This window comes from Paramormyrops kingsleyae, chromosome 23 (assembly GCF_048594095.1).
Source record: "Paramormyrops kingsleyae isolate MSU_618 chromosome 23, PKINGS_0.4, whole genome shotgun sequence".
In the NCBI taxonomy this organism is placed as follows: Eukaryota; Metazoa; Chordata; class Actinopteri; order Osteoglossiformes; family Mormyridae; genus Paramormyrops; species Paramormyrops kingsleyae.
Window position 1 is genome coordinate 10,390,647 of NC_132819.1, and position 18,463 is coordinate 10,409,109.

Sequence of the window (18,463 nt, forward strand, 5' to 3'; positions counted from 1 at the left end):
CTGGAGCAAGCAAGCTCAGCGTGTCACAATGTTAAACTTTCTCAATCTGATGATTGTCTAAGTCTGTGGATGAATAATCTGTATAATATCCGGGAATTTCATGTAGACACATCACACTCATGAATCACACGTTTAGTGTTTTTCTCTATGTTCAGGGGCATATCTAAGCGGTCACCACCCCTGTTACCACCCCACATCAATAAATCTCACCGATCAATTTACCGGCATCGCCCTAGCCCGGTTGGTAAGTTTTATAAGTCTTATTGACTGCACCCCCCTCCCCGGTCGATCACCGTCCCAACACCCCGCATCGTTTTTAAGTTCTGTCTCATTTCTGTTTTGGCTATTGAGCCCCAGAAACAGCAACCTCTGGCTATTACAACAGACACGGGACCATGTGACTTGGCAGTGGAAAAGGAATCTCTATTTTGGGAAAGTGGCAGCCTTTTCATTACAGTAAATACAATAAAGTACAGTAAGAATGTGACGAACAACACATGTTTGGGAAATGTACGAAAACGAAAATCACCCATGCAGTTGAAGGTAGCAAAACCTTGGGCCTGTTGACTGACCTGACTGGGGGGATCATATTTAACAGTATCTCTCCCAAGACTGTGACAAAGAAAACATGTCATTGAACAGATTCTCTGTGGTTGACATAGCCTGAGAACACTACATCTTAACTGGTGTATTTATGTATTCATTCATCCTGTCAGGATCAGTCCCTGCCTCGTCCTATCCTGTCATTGTTTCCCTGTTTGGCCAGCAGGGGTCTCTAGCCATTCCTTTCATTCCTTTGTTGAGCACTGTCAGTAGCCCTTGTGTCTTCCCCTGGTCCTTGGGTGGTTGCATGCCTGAATGAACTGAGCATGCGGCTAAGTAACAAAGCGTCCCTCACCATCGTAAATATTGTGCTGTTGTGTGCCCCAACCTTTCATCTGTTTATTCTATGTTTATGATGTTTGTGTTTGTATTTCTGTGTTGATTTCTAGTTTTGCACCATTGTTATGTTATCATTGCCTGTGTCTAGTTTCATAGTTATGCCCTGTAACCTGTTTCTCATTTTGTTTTTGTATCCACTGTGCTTTGTAACTGTTAATAGTCCACCCTCGTGTAGCCCTTGTTATCAGTATGTATATATGCGCCTGCACTTACCCTGTTCCTTGTTTGGTTGTTGTAGATGTTGCTTGTTTCCTGCCCATGTTAGTAGTCTTTTATAATGGTCCATCAGTGTATCCTCTTTGATAGTTCTAGCCCTTATTGGTCCTTAGTTCACCTTCCTACCTTTGTTTTGACCCCTGATGGTCCCATTTGTTTCTTGTTTCATTTAGTTTTCAGTAAAATCTCCTTCTGTTTCCAAGCCGAACTGTGGATTATTCCTCCTTCCTGATGAGGCCCATCCTTTTCCCATAAGCACTGCACTCTTAATGAAGCCCACTGAAACTTTGCAGATTTGAATGCTGCACGGGATCAGAGGGAGGCGAGATGGGTGTGGGACCTGGACGTTTCAGATGGTTTCTTCTAAGGAACAAGAACAATCACAACAAAGTCACAAGAAGAGTACTGAGATGTAGCGAAATCTCAGGACGGTCCGTGACACGCTAAAAATGTGGGTTTTGGCCTTCCGTTGATGTGCGCAGTGCAAAATAAGACGTACCTGCCTACCTCAAGATGAGCAAGGCAAGTGAGCCGTGCTTCTCTAGGGGAGTATTCAGACCTTTCTGTAAGCCAGCATCTCTACGTTAGATGTATTTCACAGCTGCGTGACCCGTACACGCTGTCTACGTTACTGCTCATGAATTCAGTACTCAGTAATTAATAAAAATTAAAAAAAAATAAAGTGAAAACTGTCACTCCTTTCTTTTATTAATTCACAGAATGGATATGAACATACTTAAACTAACCAGTAAAAAATAAGTATAAATTCTAAAGTAACTTACTAGTAAATAAGTGTTACACGGGCGCTGGTGCAGCCTCCAGAGAGTCCAGTATCTCTTTTGCACAGAGACACAGGATGTGTTGGCCCTTAATGTGTTAAATTGCTAAAAATCGACACGTTAACGTGCACATTTTGTATGCATTAACAAGTTATTATGTGTTAACACATACAGAATGTGCACATTAACCTGTCAGTTTTGAATGTGTTAACGTGAAAAAAGCGAGCACATTTTGACCCTTATGGCCTACCATGGTATTATTGTGAATTACATGCTTTGAAATGTGCATTGCTGCTTGCATATGCTCTGATGAAACTTTGTCGCAGTATGCCAACATATGGAACATCACTGGCTACCACGTTTCACAGCTATCTGGCGCCACCTTATGCCAACATGTTTAAAAAGCTAAGAAAGAGGGCTTGTTTTAAGTATTTAACATCTGTTAGCAACATCTGGTAGCAACAGAGATGGTCATAGCCACTCCTTAGACCCACCCCTGTTTCATATACTTCATTTTACTCTCCCATGAGGCACAAACATAGGTGAGAGGGAAGCTTGGGGTCAGAGCACTGTATCAGGCCATTTTTCCAGTGGCCCTGAAGGAGTTTTCAGTGCCTTGCTGAAGGGCCCCACAGAAATATGATCACTGTGCTGGCCACAAGATTTGAACCACCATCCAGTACCTGTTATTATAAGTTGCTAATAAATTATTAATGTATATAAACGGATAATATTTTCATTTTAAACTGAATCGTTATTATAGTAATTATTATGTGCCAGTGGGTATTCCCAGTGAAGTTTTGTCGCGCATCCGTTATGCAGGACGCGCCGTTTCTAGTTAGCGTATGATTTCTAGGGCACGGAGCCCGCGCCTTGCTTCGGACGGCGGGTCGTGGGTGTGCTGCGGCCGCGGGTAGCGCTAAGTGACGCGGTGGGCTGGAGAAGCAGAGAGCCGGTCTCCGAGGAGACGGACGAAAACAAAGCGAAGGACTGGCCGCCGGAGGGCATGTAGCTATGCCGTTTGTTGTATGCGTTTGTGCTTATTTCTTGTGGAGCAGCTGAATATGTAACCCGTTAGTGAACCGTGAATAAACCTACGACCTCATCCGGCTGGTACGGCTGACACACCGGTGGCTATTCGGGGCATAGCCCGGTGCCAAGGCGGCCTTTAGCCCATTACGTGGAGACTGTTACTGCACCGACGACGGGGGAGCGGCCCTCGGTGTTGCCGTCCTGTGGGCCGTTCGGACCGAGCGAGGCTACGGCCGGGTGTCCGGACAGCAGGGCTCGGCTGAGTTAGGAAACAGACGGCATTTCTGCAGCCCCTCGGGGGCTGGAACCTCACCGACATGAATCGGTACGTTTCTTCATCTGTTTAAAATGCAAACAGATTTCAATGTGCAAATAAGTAATTGATTCCCGTGGTAAGGTTATAGGGTGTGCAAAATGCCGCATTATTTACATAGTAGCTTGTTAGTGGATTGTTCAAACATAGAACTATATATGCACTGTTATCCTGTATTTGCTGGATGCGTACTGTTATAAAAACAAATTGATATTAACACAATTAGATGACTCAAAGTTATATACCTAGTCATACAGATATCAAATACACGTATGTATTTTAATTAAACATACTTGGTTGACAGGTGTTTTTTTGTTGATAAACTCTCAGATTTATTTATTTTACCGATACACATTGCAGAGAAACCTGGGGCAGCGTGTAAACAGAGACAGATGGATGCTTTATTAATCCTGAAGAAAATCGCAGGTTTACAGTATCTCAACACATTTTAACAGTGAAGAGGCATTTAGACATTAATTTTGGAGATGCAGACCTTTGACTTTTAATAAAGAAACTGTTATCTGTTAGTTCGTGCAGATTTACGCAGTTTCCCTATAGTATTCTTCTGTAAATCATTTATCGCTTTGGTAAAATAAATGTTATTGGTATTTCATAAAATGAAATGTGATGGAAGGGAGCGGGGAAACGTTCTAACAAATGCAAACTTTTTAAATAAATGTCTTTATTGTTTTTCTGTAGTGTTCACAAGCAATTAAGTGCAGCACAGTGATTTTGGGGGAGATTTATGATTGTTTGACTGGCAATGTCACAGTAAACTACGGAAGAGGATTAGGGCCACCATGAAAATATTATTTGAGTTCTGACTTTAATCTCAGAATTCTGAGTTTAAAAAAAAGTCAGAATTCTGAGAAAGAAGTCAGAATTCTGAGATAAAAGTCAGAATTCTGAGGAAAAAAGTCTGAATTCTGACATTAAAGTCAGAATTCAAATAATATTTTCATGGTGGCCCTAATCCTCTTCCGTAGTTCACTGAATCCAACGTTATACTTTAATGGAATGACTGATTACACTCAGTCTGAGCAGCAGGCTGTGCCTCGAGGGCTTTTTGAAGCGAGGAGCAGCATATAAATCTGTTTAAACCTATTTTGGGAATCAAATACTGTTATTACACCACGTTGCGGAATCACATTTTCCCTTAATTGATTAAAAAGATGAGAAAAGTAAATGTTTCCGTCATTTTGTTGAAAGTTAGTCATGATGTCCACACATATGGAGGGTGACTTGCCGGCTCACCTCCGTTCCAGCGAAGCCAGTGGTCTCGTAGTGCTGGGTATGGGTCAGAATCGTTCAGTTCATGTTATTCTCACACAGACCTCATGAAACTGTTCTCAGATATCGGGCACCCATCTATGGGAGGTGTTTATTTTGTTTTTAAAACTGAAGAGCGGTACCAATTTAAATAAACAGATGGTGACGATACTAAATAACCAGGATAGCCGATAACATCGTACAGGTATAGTTCTCGACATTCTTTCCAAATTATTGATCGTTAATCGAGAACTCGAGAAGCTTGTTGGGCTACGAATGGCTTTTTAGGGCAGCAAATTAAAAAAAGAAATATATGAAAAAAAAATAAAATAGTGACTTTTGCGGCAGAAAATTCTCGTAAAGATATAAACTCGTAAATCGGGAGCTCAGAAAGTGAAAAACCATCTTTATCTCGGATAAACCAGTACTATATTAAGTTTATGGGGTCTGATACCGTGACTAAACCAAGTTCGTAGCGCCACCACCATCTGATTGGTCGAAATGCACGGAATTACCAGACAACTGCGTCCGTATGAAGAAAAAATTCACATTATTCGATATATTATTTATCATTAGTCATGGGCGTAAATTTCATTTAACAGTAGGGGGGGACAATAAATATAAAATTTCTCATGAGCAATTTTTGAAGGGGACACAAATAATACAGTCAAATTGTACTTATGAAGATATGTCCCCACAATGAAAAAATTTGCTTCTATCATTATCATTGTAGCATGGAGACTGTGTCATTATGGTTATTTTCAAAGGTTTTCTCAGGTTCAATGACAAAGCAGATTTTTCTTCAAAACTATTTATTGCATTGTTTGTTATGTTGTTTACAGTCAAGCCATCAACATACAATAAAATTTAAACATGACTTTAAATGCATAATAGAAATTGATTATACAAAAAAATACAGTGGGGTCAGTTCGGACGTAGCACAGTGCTCATTTAGTAAATGCACAGCTAAACAATATGCTAATTGTGGCCGTTAATGTTAAGTTAACATTATGCCAAGTCGTCACAAATAAAACAATGCATGGGAAACGGCTTTGGCGTGTTAGTTGCAGTGCACTATGCAACAAGCTATTGTAAACAAGCTAACGTTAACTAGATAAGTAATATTTTAATCGCTAATATAGCAGATTCATGGAAAATTACATCGGTAATCAGCATTTTTGCCGCAACTAATTTATGAATGAGTCTGCATCAACTACATTAAAGAGAATCGCTTTATTTAAAGTGAATAAAATACCCTACTTACTGGAGTTCAACATTAATTGAGCCACACCCCTGACTCGTGTGCGTGGAGTAGGCGATATGAACTGGGAAAGCAGGCAGTTGGCCAAACCACTGTGAGGAAGGGGAGGGGGAACTTAACTGTTTCTAAATGCATTTTTTGCGTTTGTTTTTTTTTCTACTTACAGAATTATTTTAGATATACATACATATATTTTTCACAATAGATTTATTTTTTTTTATATATACATATATTTTTTTTTGGGGGGGGACAACCCTTGGATAGGGGGGGACATGTCCCCTCCGTCCCCCCCGGGATTTACGCCCATGTCATTAGTAGTATCACACATTGAAGTATGACATTTATGTATTGATGCATTCCTGATGACTTGGAATAACCAACCTCCTATAGAACAGCGGAACAGAATGGGTTCATAATGCAAATTTACACAAGCGAATGCTAATTCCGCTATTGTTTGATAGGCTACTTGCATAATATGGCGATTCTCACAGATGTGCTAGTGGAAACTAGCACACAGTAATAATAATAATAATTTCCCATAGTAAATCATGATGTACATCGTGTGAACAGTAAATATTGTTGCTTCGGTTTTACTTCACTCTTGCTGTCCAAACCCCGCTCTCCAAATAGAGCCGACCCTTCTGCAGAGAGTTGGAACCGCGCTATAACTAGTCACTGTATGGGTCGCTTCCTGTATGCCAGTGCAAAAATGGCAGTGGAGACTGCTTTAAATTAAATCTCCACAAAACACGTGCCTTACAGTCTGCTGGGGTGTTTTTTTTCCCTCAGGTCTTTCTCAAACACAAATTTCCATTTATTTCTGCTGTGCAGTTGGCACCAGGCACCTGAACTATTTAATGTGAACTTGTGCATGAGCTTTAAAAGTACTTAGGGCCCCTTCTTTAACCATTGAGCAACTGCCCCTCCAAAAGTCTCTGCACAGTCTACACCGTAATGTCCAGCAACCCATTTAAAGATACTGGTAACTGCTCAACTTCTTAATGCTTAACCTGGCTGAGGTCATGGAAGACAGACTGACATCAGCAGCTTGGAGTAAAGTGCATATTCATCAACCCCAGTGTGAATGCATTGGTCTGAGAGGCAGATTGTCAGCTTTGAATCAGTTGAGTGACACATCACGCCAGTTGGGATTGAGTGCATCCTGTACAGTTCCCTGAAGAATGGTGGGGTGGTGGTGGATCTTCTGCATAAAACTCTTATTATGCTGCAGACTTTTGCAAAAAAAAAAACATATCGATGATAATGACTGAGCAGTGGGAAAATCTGTTGACTAATCCATCAAACTGTTATGTACACAAAGATGGGTAATGCCTGTTAAATAATCCTGCAGGGTCCTGCAGTGAAGGTAGGGAATATATCTGCCTGGTGTAGCTCCAGTCTAGCCCTTAAAGCCTATGATACAGTACTGTGCAAAAGTCTTAGGCAGTCCAAAGAAATGTTTAAAACTGTTTATCTGGGTAGCAAGTGTACTTTGGCTTAGAACAAAAAACACAATTTAACATTAGAACATGTGCAAATTAAGAGTAACACAATAAAAACTAGTAATAATTTCTTCTGTTTTCTAAAAAGTTACTGATATCTAGTTGGATGGCTAGATGAACACCGCTTCAGTTCCCAAACTTCTCCTCAGGGGCACCTCAGCCGTTCCATGATTTTGTTAAATTTCACCAACAGCTCAATTAAATGATTAAATAAATTGGTTTAAAAAGTCAGTGACAGATTGACTAGCTGTATGAGGTGTGCTAGTGGCCTAGTCAAAAAATACATGGCTGCACTGGACGGTCGCTGCAAATACTGGGGTGATTTTAGCAGAGGTTCTGAAATGGCTAAGCTGACACACTTTGACAGGCATAATATCATAGTTTTACACCAACACGAGGATAATCTAAACATCATTTTCTTTGCCTGCCTAAGACTTTTGCACAGTACTGTACATGCCATTAAATACCAGACCGTCTTAATGTTGTTAAGCTCTTGTTTACCTGCTAATTAATACCTGTAGTTATTATTAATTATGCAGAATGTTCTGTGTTAGTCCCCATTTGACCTGGAGCAGTGAGAACATCAGTGTAGCTGTGCATGTGCCTGGTAAAGGTAGCGTCCGCCATTTGTAACTGGCTTTGGGAAGAGAGATGAACACGAGGGAGCAGCCATTTGAGAGCTGTGCTGCTGTTAGACGCCTTTTTCCCTGGTGTCTTTTAGTCAGAGCTATGCGTGGCAGGTCCGAGTCACGCATGTATATCTTACGTCTTGCAGGTATCTGCCTTGTATTATTTATGTTTGCTGTAACCACATTTAATTCTCCTTTCTTGTCCTTTATTTTTTTTTCATCTACAGGCTTTAGTGGAGCTGAAAAGATGGCCGCCTCAGAGGTGATTCCCTTGCCGCTGTTTGTTGCCGTATGCGGAGTTGTTTATGCTGCTTCGCTCCTGTGCTTATCAGTACTTTCTTTAGTACAAGGAAAGTTCTGGTCTGCTCCGGAATGGAGCTTCCAGGTATTAGATGACCACCGTGTCCCGAGTTTGCCCATCCGGCATACAGTGTTACATGGGGGCGTGGCTACAAGGGCTATTTCCAGGGCTGCTGGGGCTGCACCCTGCTCTTTGCAGATCCAGGGCTTGTGAAAAACACTGGCTTTTGTTTCAGCACAGCTCCTGAGATGGCGTGCATTCTCACAGTGGTTTGACATGTTTCTGATTTCATTTTAAAGAATTTTTGAATGTGAACTAAACTTCATTTTAGTATATAAGTAATAATACTTTATTGTCTGATTTATTAATTATAGTAATTATTATTTTTGTGTCTTAATTCCTAGTTTCTAAATTGTCAAGTTTATTGCTTTGTACTTTGCATTACTTTTGCCATATCTAACCTTATTATATGAGTAGTAACTGTGACTGCAAATGCGTCTGCAGGCGGCAGGCTTCCCGGGGACGTCCCAAACCATGAAGAAGACCATCGGACACCGGGGGATCGACCACACGGGAGAAACCACCTACAAGAAGGTCAGCTGCTTTTCCTTTACATGAAAGTATGAAATGTGCAGAGTTCAGAAATGTTTTCTTTGATACCAGGAGTTTAAAGATAGATTTCTGTATTCCAAGTCTGCTACTGGGTGGGTAAGATGTTAGTGTCCTCATCAGTTACTTGCTATTCTTATCATTAAATATTTATTCCCGTTGTACCACCTATTCTGTTTTTCAGTATAATTTATTTGTGCACTGTGTCCTAGGACTTTATGCTCTTTATGTTTGTCCACACTGCATTACCTGTTTTCACTGTGTATGCTGTATTTACGGCAGAACATCTTCCTGGGATCCAGAAAGTATGTGTTAATCTTAATTTGTCCTGGTGTCAGACTGGGATGGGAAACTCAGTGCCCTCTTTGCTTGCTGTACCTGTGCAGACCACGTCCAGTGCCCTGAAAGGTGCCATCCAGCTGGGCATCACGCACACAGTGGGCAGCCTCAGTCAGAAGGCTGAGAGGGATGTCCTCATGCAGGACTTCCTGGTGGTGGAGAGCATCTTCTTCCCCAGGTCTTCTTGACTCGCCTGTGTACTGCTCTATGAAGCCTGCTCCTTAATGCTCCTTATTGCTCCTTATTGCTCCTTACTGCTCCTTATGTCTAACTTTGAGCCGCTTTCCTTATTGCTCCTTATTGCTCCTTATTGCTCCTTATTGCTCCTTAATGCTCCTTAATGCTCCTTATTGCTCCTTACTGCTCCTTACTGCTCCTTATGTCTAACTTTGAGCCGCTTTCCTTATTGCTCCTTATTGTTCCTTATTGCTCCTTAATGCTCCTTATTGCTCCTTATTGCTCCTTATTGCTCCTTACTGCTCCTTATGTCTAACTTTGAGCCGCTTTCCTTATTGCTCTTCTGCTGTGTGGATCTCTTTCCTCAGGGGGGGCAGTAATCTGACTCCAGCCCATCACTACAATGACTTCCGATTCAAGACTTACGCCCCCGTTGCCTTCCGCTACTTCCGAGAGCTCTTTGGTATCCGGCCGGATGATTACCTGGTACGCCTCCATCTTCTCACGCGTTCTCCATTTCTAAGCCAAAAGGCATAGGCATTTGTAGTGGTAAGCAAAGAAAGAAAGAGAAGACTTCATGGTTGGATGTTCTGCTGTGTAGCGAACATGCAGTGAGGCATACATGAGCAGTTGTGCTTGCGTTGTGCTGCAGTACTCCCTGAAGTGTACATGAGCAGTTCTACTTTCGTTGTGCTGCAGTAGTCCATGAAGCATGCATGAGCAGTTCTACTTGCATTGTGCTGCAGTACTCCCTGTGCAATGAGTCGCTGATTGAGCTGTCCAACCCCGGAGCAAGTGGTTCGGTCTTCTATGTCTCCAGTGACGATGAATTCATCATCAAGACAGTGCAGCACAAGGAGGCAGAGTTTCTGCAGAAGCTGTTGCCTGGCTACTTTATGGTGAGAGCATGTGTGTGAGTTTCTCCTGTTGGAGGTGCTTTATGGGTGTGATTCTCCTGGCAGATACACTGTCCCTTCCTCTGTGTTTGGCATAAGGTTCAGCTGTCATTCTCCTCTCCAGCTGCTCACTTTGATTGGGTCGTTATAAGCTGCACTGGAGTGACAGCAGATTACTCCCCGGAAGGGACACAGAAGGGAAAAGAAATTGATGGTTGAGGGAAAACTTTTGTGCGATCTTACAGTAATTTTCTGTTACTGTTAACTGCACTGTTTCCATTTAAAGTACAAAAGATAGAATTAATGGACTAATAAATATAAAACTGAACGATACAGACGTGTCCAGGAAAGTTTGCTTTCAGTGTTTCACTATGGGGATAGTGCAGACCATATATAACTGTCACATTATGTAGTTTTATACATATAGTTGTACCTTGTAACACAAACTTAATTTGTTGCAGAAGGCTGTTTGAGTTGCGATTTGGTCGAGGTCCAAGTCGAATTTCCCCATAAGAACCCCAGATTATTACCTTCCCTACCTACTTAACTAATGATAAAAAGCATTAACAATCAATATAAAACTAATACACACATGAAAAAGCACACATACAAAAGCAATAAACATGAAATTTATAAATTATTTATTCATTTTTGCACTGCGTACATTCACCGCCATAGCAAGACAGTTGGGCTATTGAATGTGAAGTGCACACAGAAACACTGAAACATTCATTTAAAATCGCCTGTAAAGAAATCTGGAAAACCAAGGGGTGTTGCTTGCTTTTATTGAATGATACTACAACCAGAAAACTGCATATATAGCTAATTTTACCGTGGTCTTAGAGTTCTAGGTGTAAACCCAAATCCAGGGGAATTCCTCCCTAGTCTTCTCATTTGAGGCTGTATTTGGGGATATGTATGGAAAGTGCTGCAGTACTGATAGCTCCCCCTGCTGGAGATCTCTAGGTAGTTTCACTGTAACTCAGTATATGTATCTATACTGAAATATGAATGTTTTTTATATGGTCTGTGCTGTCCCCCATAGTTTAATGCGTAAAGCACACTTTACTGGACGTGTCTGTATCATTTAGGTTTATGCTTATTAGTCCATTAATTCTGTCCTTTTTTACTGTAAATGTGTAAATGGACACAATGCAGATATTAGTAGTAACAGAAAAGTATTGCGAGGTCTTTTCCCCTCTGTGTCCCTTCAGAGGCTCCGTAGGACTAGATTCTCTTCAGTGGATTACAGCTGCTTTTTAAAATACTGGGTATCAGGTCACTCATACCAACGTAAACCTACACAAACACTCCCAAGTTGTACGATTCTGACTCAGAGAGGCTGCTGAGGACCACCGTGGAATGGGGGGGGGGGGGGGGTGTCTCTGAATGCCCCGCAGGATGTGCTCCTCAATCCCACGTCATTTTTCAGAACATCAACCAGAACAAGCGCACCTTGCTTCCCAAGTTCTATGGGCTGTACTGCGTGCAGATTGGCGGCAAGAACATCCGCATCCTGGTGATGAACAACCTGTTTCCGCGCGCCAGGCACATGCACCTCAAGTACGACCTCAAAGGCTCCACCTGCAAGCGCCAGGCCTCACCTAAGGAGCGTGAGAAGGCTCTGCCCACTTATAAGGACTTGGACTTCATCCAGAACATGCCTGATGGGTTACAGCTGGAGCCTGAGAACTACAATGCCCTGAGCAAGACCATCCAGAGGGATTGCTTGGTGGGTATGCTTCCATCCTCTCTGGTGTGCTCGTGATATCTTCTCTACGTCTCCAGGAGCACCCGTCTCTGTATACAAAGCGTAGCGTGAATGAGCTGTAGCAGCCAGTCTCTCTGTCATGTTGGCCAGTGTCCCACATCTGCAGTAACAGTGCATCTCATTCTGCCGCAGCTTTTGCAGAGCTTCAAAATCATGGACTACAGTCTGCTGCTTGGCATCCACAACATGGAGCATGCGGGCCGGGAGCGTGTGGACGAGAGTGTGAACGATTGGGCCGTAAACCCCGAGCAGAGGAGAGGCCCAGGCCAGAAGACACTGTACTGCACAGCCATGGAGTCCATCCAGGGCGAGGCACGCGGCAGAGTCGTGCTCGACTCCGAGGACTAGTGAGTCACTCCTCCCAGCATGACTGATATAAGCAAGAACCCCAAAAGCATTATTGTGAGTGGCTCAGGGGATGGTCATGTGATGCTTCCACTGGTCTTTTAGCACGGGGGGGATTCCAGCACACAACGTCAGAGGGGACCAGCTGCTGCTCTACATTGGCATCATCGACATCTTGCAGTCGTACAGGTAGCTGCCCGGCACGCGTGTCCATCTCTACCGCTTTCTGCTCTAGACCGTCTTTGCACCATCTGATTCATGTAATCATTTTAGTGTTAGAACAATTTGAAATCCCTTCTGTATTACCAATTTACTTTTCTGGAAATCAGCATTTTGGGGAACACATCTGAGTGATATGTCACAAACCGGCCAATGTTTTTCACCAGATTAATTAAGAAGTTGGAGCATTCATGGAAAGCCCTGATACACGATGGGGTAGGGCGGCTTCTGGTTACACATTCTCCTGTCTTGCAATGTAAAAAAAAAAAAATAAACAATAATTGTGACTTATTGACAGCATGCCGTTTTAAACATTAAACTTCACACTTCCTTTTTCTGTAGGACACAGTATCTGTGCACAGACCAGGCTTCTATGCTGAACGTTTCCAGAAGTTCATGTGCAACACGGTATTCAGGAAAGCCCCGTGTAAGTAATTGTGTATGAGTGTGTGTGTCTATCTGTCTGTGTCTTTGTGTGTCTGTGTGTTTATTCCATCACCCCTGGAAGATCCCTGCAAATGTGAAAATTTCTTAATGATGACTCTCAATGACATGATCTGACTCAGCCCGGCCTCGATCCTCTTTCCCAGCCAAGCCCTCCCCATCGAAGAAGAGAGGACCCGGGGCTCAGGGGAGCCTCCCCAGGGCGGCGGCCGCAGCTGGAGGCCCCAAACCGGATGTGGAGGGAAAGCAGGGTGAGCAGTATCTGCAAGGCTCAGCTCTGAATGGAGACGGCGTCGTCTGCTGAACATGAAACTGCAGAGCATTTTAGCAGCTGCACTAAGCTGGTGTGTTTTTTTTTTTTGCGACCAGACAGGCAATCTGGCCGGCCTGACCTGCTCGCAAGGACCCCTCGGCTTGATGAATTAAAAAATGACTCTGCTGAAACGACTCTGTCCAACTGCCCCCTGGGAAGCGCAGGTCTGGCCTCCTGCTCTCCGCCACACAGGTACCACTCTGCCATCCTCTCTGGGCCACAGTGAATGTGCTGTGTATCATTACCAGGCATGGTATCCAATAACGAAGTCATAAAGAAGTGCGATATGACAAGAATTCCTGGTACTTGAAATTGAGGCTGTTCTCCATTTCTCCTATATCAGTTTGCCTCTGCATGTCGACTCTATCAACATGACTCATGTTTTACTGTCACACTGTGTTCTGAAGGTCAGTAGGAGTTGAAGTGCATAAGCCAGCAAATCCAGAGGAATGGCACAGTGCCTCTGACAGGTGAGAGCTCGTCGCACTGGTCATAACATCAGCCCGCTGACTGCGAGCCTCGTGAGCTGCTCCTCTGCACGCTGCCTGGGGTGCCGACCGGCTCCGCTTCCCTTTACATCCGCAGTGTTGAAGTGGCAGTTCCAGAGCATCCGTCAGCCAGAGAAGATGCCATTTCCCTCAAAGACATCATTCCCGAAACTAACATCTGCTTTGTAAGCCACCTACCCAGATGTGCCAGCTTAACAATATTGACTTTGGCTGATAGAAGCTTGGGTGCCTGTAGCTTGGATGTCTTTGCTTTGTAACCCTTTATTAAGCCTGATGTATGTTAAGCGTGATATAGCTCATGACATGTCTGTGTCCTCTTGGCAGTAAAAGAAGAGTGAAAAGACATTGAGAGGAAGAGAGCCCAGAAGGGCCAGGGTGAGCCCTGTCTCCAGGCACACGTCCCAGCAAACTGGAGTAACGAGGAGTGGCGGAAAGGAGCCTCACATACAGGGCCCCACCCACTGTGACATCACTGCAGTGCTTGTCTCGTAATTATCACCATGACTGGGCTTCAGGTTATGATGCCTGATCTATGGGCTGCTCAGCCACACTAAGATGTGTGTTAGTGAGTATCATCCAACACACTGCAGCTCACATTTCTTAATGCACAAGACCGGGCTGAGATTTCTGCATTTATCTCATACTACATACTCCATGTGGCTTAAAAATATATTAGTTCTAACCCTTGATGTGGATTTATGAAAATATTGTAAGCAAGCTACAACAGTAGATACTATGACTCCAATCTGTTGCTACCCTTGCTCATGCAGGACATGCTGCTTGAGTTACAGTGAAACTACCTAGAGAACTCCAGCAGGGGGAGCTATCAGTACTGCAGCACTTTCCATATTAACTAGAGCCAAAGCAGACTAGGCTGGTGTTTCAGTATTCCTGGCCACTCCCTTTAGTATTTACAATAGCTTCTTAAAATTAAAGGGAAAGATGATGGGAGTTATATCTACATAAACTCTCTCTGACTGTAGTTACACTGCTCTTCCTGTGGAGGGATGCCTGATGACAGTAACTGTTGGTCTCCTAGCGGTAAATTTTCTGCAGTCCTATGTGCTGGATTTCTGTGCACTGAGCTCATACGGCAGCCACAGGGCATGAGGAAGGTCCTCCAAACTTGGCCTTTCCTCATCTCCCTTGATGCTGTGGTTTTTGGGAGCCTGGAGACTGCGTTTATGTACTGCCATGTTTCTATTTAAAGCCCACAGAATCTATTACAAAATGACTGGAAATGTAATGATATGACTGCCACTCACATGAAGAAGACACAAGGCGCTACTAACTGTTAAAAGCTAAATGTTTTGTGGAGGTCACTAAACTGTGTGCATGGATGAATTTGCCACACTTCGGCCCATGGCTGAGTTTAGGATGCACAGTGAAGATGACCAAAACATGCTCCCTGCAACAAGGAAAGACGATGAATGTCTTTTATAACGTGTCCACTAGAGATGCACCGATTCCACTTTTTCTGGCCCGATATGACACCTGGGCTTTGGGTATCGGTCAATACTGGGTACCGATCCAATACCAGGGTTTAATAAATAAGCTGACAGCTTTTGCCTCACTGTGTGGAAGAGACTGTGATCATTCTTTTATGTCACCTCCCCAGAAATGTAACTACACGTTGCAGTGACACAGACTGAAAGGACTGTGATTGGACTGCTTGGTAGCCTTCGTGCTTTTTATAGGAAAGCGTAAACCCAGGTGTACTTATAACTAATGCTACAGGTTCTATCACCAATACATCTAACATTAAATAACTTATTTAGTTTAATGTTAGATATAAATAATGCTTTAGTTTAGTTTTTCTCTCGCGTCTCCAGAAATTGCGGTAAAATTCGTTGTGGCGCTCCTTCTCTGCAAGCATTACCAAACTCCATGTTCTCTTCACTATGGTGCATCTTTAGATGTTTGATCAAATTGCTTGTGTTAAATGTCTGCTGTCCCTTCCTCCTCTTGACACTTTAGCAGAACAGAGCTTACAGTCTGCTTTACTTCTCTTGTCGTCCCTTATCTTTGTCCAAACTGCTGACATCCTCCGCGTATACTCACTGAATTTGCCAATGGCGGTGTTCTGTACATTTGTCCTTCCCAAATGTTTCTGGTTGACAAATCTCTCGGTAGATGCCAAAATCTGATTGGGCAGCACAAAAAGATATGAGCGTAGTATCACCCCGATTCCTGATTCCGGTATCGGTGCATCCCTAGTGTCCACAATGGTGTTTAACAAGAATGTGTCATTTTTCAATGCATTTGTATAATGAACAAGAATTTGAGACATAGAACTTTCATTGTCTCCTGCTGGAGCCCAGAGACTGAACCATAATGCTTTCTTCCAAACCTTGTGTCATCAGCGACTATGTGCTTTAGTGCTCAGTCTCTGGGCTCCAGCAGGAAAGCGAGTACCACTGGTTATGGTCGTAGTTGCAAGATGCAAATGTGATTCAGCAGCCAGGGGCTCGATATAGCCAGTGTGTCCGAGCCATGAACGAATGAAAATCTGAAAACATTTGAAAAACATGCAGTTTTTTTCTGAGATTTTGAATGTTCAGTATCAACATTCCAACTACTGAACGTATCAAAATCAATGGAGAGAAAAATACACTAAAATAAAGAGCTGAAAAGCTGATGGTGACCCTCTGGAGTTGCTCTATTGGCAGACTGGGCTGAAGATTAAGTTATGCTTTTCACAAATGAATTATGAATTTCACAAATCTTTAATGCCTTTAACATAAGAAACATTATTGTGCTGGGGAGGCTTAGTCCGCTTAACATACTTTTAGCACAATTGTTTTGCAATATAAGAAAGGTAAAACTCGGTAGTGTTCTGAATTGTGTTCAAATATCTAATTATCTCCAACACGGCACCCGGCTAAAACTAAATGGTCTGGAACCAGTTTTTAAAGGTGTTTTATTACAGACATTTTACTTAAGTATTTTTCTCCAGAAACATATGTACTTTGAATGTGTGTGATATTTAAATGATACCACAGGTCTACGTGTAATAGACTGAAAACACTGCATTCCGGCTTTTATATTTTAACTGTGGTTATGCATTAATGTGAATATGCAAATCTTGTTCTCGCCTGCATTGTATACGATTTTATAATTTGAGATATTTCAGTACACCTAGGGCCGTAATCTATGGGTAATGTTCTGTGTATAAAGTATGTACAGTATATATACTGTATGTATACATAGATGAACGGGGCCTTGTGAAGGTCTGCATTTCCTGTCAGGGATTCTGTAACCTAATGTTATGATTAGTTAATTAGTTATAAGTTTATTAGATTTTTTTTAATTATTATTCAAAGTCATCAGTATGTTAGTGTGAAGGATTTTATTTATATATCAGTTCTGACTGTGCCAAAAATGAACGCAACATTTAGTTCCTATGCTTCGACTGTCACTGAACTGACAGCCATTATGCTTTAATATAAGCTTGCTGCTTCACAGTAAACCTCAGAAAGCCCTTATGCAGTCATAGGTACAGCAGATGTAGTCATATTTGTCTTCATTTTATCTTTCATTCATAGACTGTGCCTCTCTTCTACCCAAAGTTTATGGCTTAAACATCACAAAAAGTTTGAAAAATGCAAAAAATTTTTAAAGAATGGAAATTGATAATTTGGCATTCAGTGGTTAATGGCGTGAAGCAAGAATTGTCACAGAATAAAATCTTGTGTATAGGACCTGTGGAGTTTGTTTTATTCATGTTGCATGAGTATTTTCTTGGTACTCCAGTTTCCTTTCACTGTCCAATGACATGCAGTCCAGTGACTCCCCTGTGATGGACTGGCATCTGCATTGTTCCTCTTGAGTCAGTGGTTCTGTCCGCACTGTGCAGTTCTTGCAAACCTTTTTTACTGAGAGATCTTTTTACTTTTTAAGAGAAAACAATTACCTAAGGAGTATACTTTCATAAAAATGAATATGTCATATAAACCAGGGTTGTTCAACTCTGGACCTTGATTCCAAATCCAGGCCGTGTTTTCAGTTCTCCCAGGTAGTTGTTTAATAATTACTGATTCTGATTGGTCAGAGGCTTCACACCTGACTGACAGGTAAAGGAAGGCTGGAAAACAAGCAGTGCTCGGACCTCGAGGACCGTGAGTTGAATAACCCTGATATAAACTATGACTTAATAAACTTATAGATTTTGGTTTCAACAGTAAGAAAACTGGTCTTTTCAGCAAACCTATATTTACATGTTGGAGAAAGCTGCTCCCTCAGGTACAGATACACTTAAAGATGGTAGAAAGGTGTCAGAAAGATCATTTACACCAGGGGTGGCCAATCTTACCCGCAAAGGGCTGGTGTGTATGCAGGTTTTTGGGATAACCTGTAAGTCAGCTGTTCAAACCCAGGTGGGAGGACTCTTCAACCAATCAGTCCTCTAATTAGTAATCTAATTAGGGAGTTGCAGCGAAAACCTGCATACACACCGGCCCTTTGCAGATAAGATTGGCCACCCCTGATTTACACCAACTCAAAATTCAAAATAAATTTAAATGGATCAACTTAAAAGGCCCTACTCAAGAGCTCAAAGTGATATTACACTGCCTGGCCAAAAAAAAGTGTCACACAC

General features: G+C 42.5%; 1 protein-coding gene across 4 annotated transcripts; it reads left to right on the top strand.

Moving 5' to 3' along the window:
• The first annotated feature begins 2,807 nt into the window (after positions 1-2,807).
• Positions 2,808-17,567, top strand: LOC111839723 (phosphatidylinositol 4-phosphate 5-kinase type-1 alpha-like). Of its 4 annotated transcripts, XM_023803929.2 has the most exons (16): positions 2,808-3,294; positions 8,171-8,205; positions 8,749-8,838; positions 9,240-9,370; positions 9,738-9,855; positions 10,116-10,268; positions 11,698-11,997; positions 12,169-12,383; positions 12,487-12,570; positions 12,768-12,816; positions 12,943-13,027; positions 13,191-13,295; positions 13,414-13,549; positions 13,765-13,827; positions 13,943-14,030; positions 14,191-17,567. In XM_023803929.2, exons 2-16 carry the CDS (start codon positions 8,191-8,193, stop codon positions 14,191-14,193), a joined length of 1,635 nt encoding a protein of 544 aa, XP_023659697.1. In that variant the 5' UTR covers positions 2,808-3,294; positions 8,171-8,190; the 3' UTR covers positions 14,194-17,567. The 4 variants fall into 4 exon arrangements, with proteins under 4 accessions (XP_023659697.1, XP_023659696.1, XP_023659698.1 ...); XM_023803928.2 differs by lacking the exons at positions 2,808-3,294; positions 8,171-8,205 and adding an exon at positions 8,381-8,513; XM_072705436.1 differs by lacking the exons at positions 2,808-3,294; positions 8,171-8,205 and adding an exon at positions 8,535-8,582.
• The last annotated feature ends 896 nt before the right edge of the window (positions 17,568-18,463 follow it).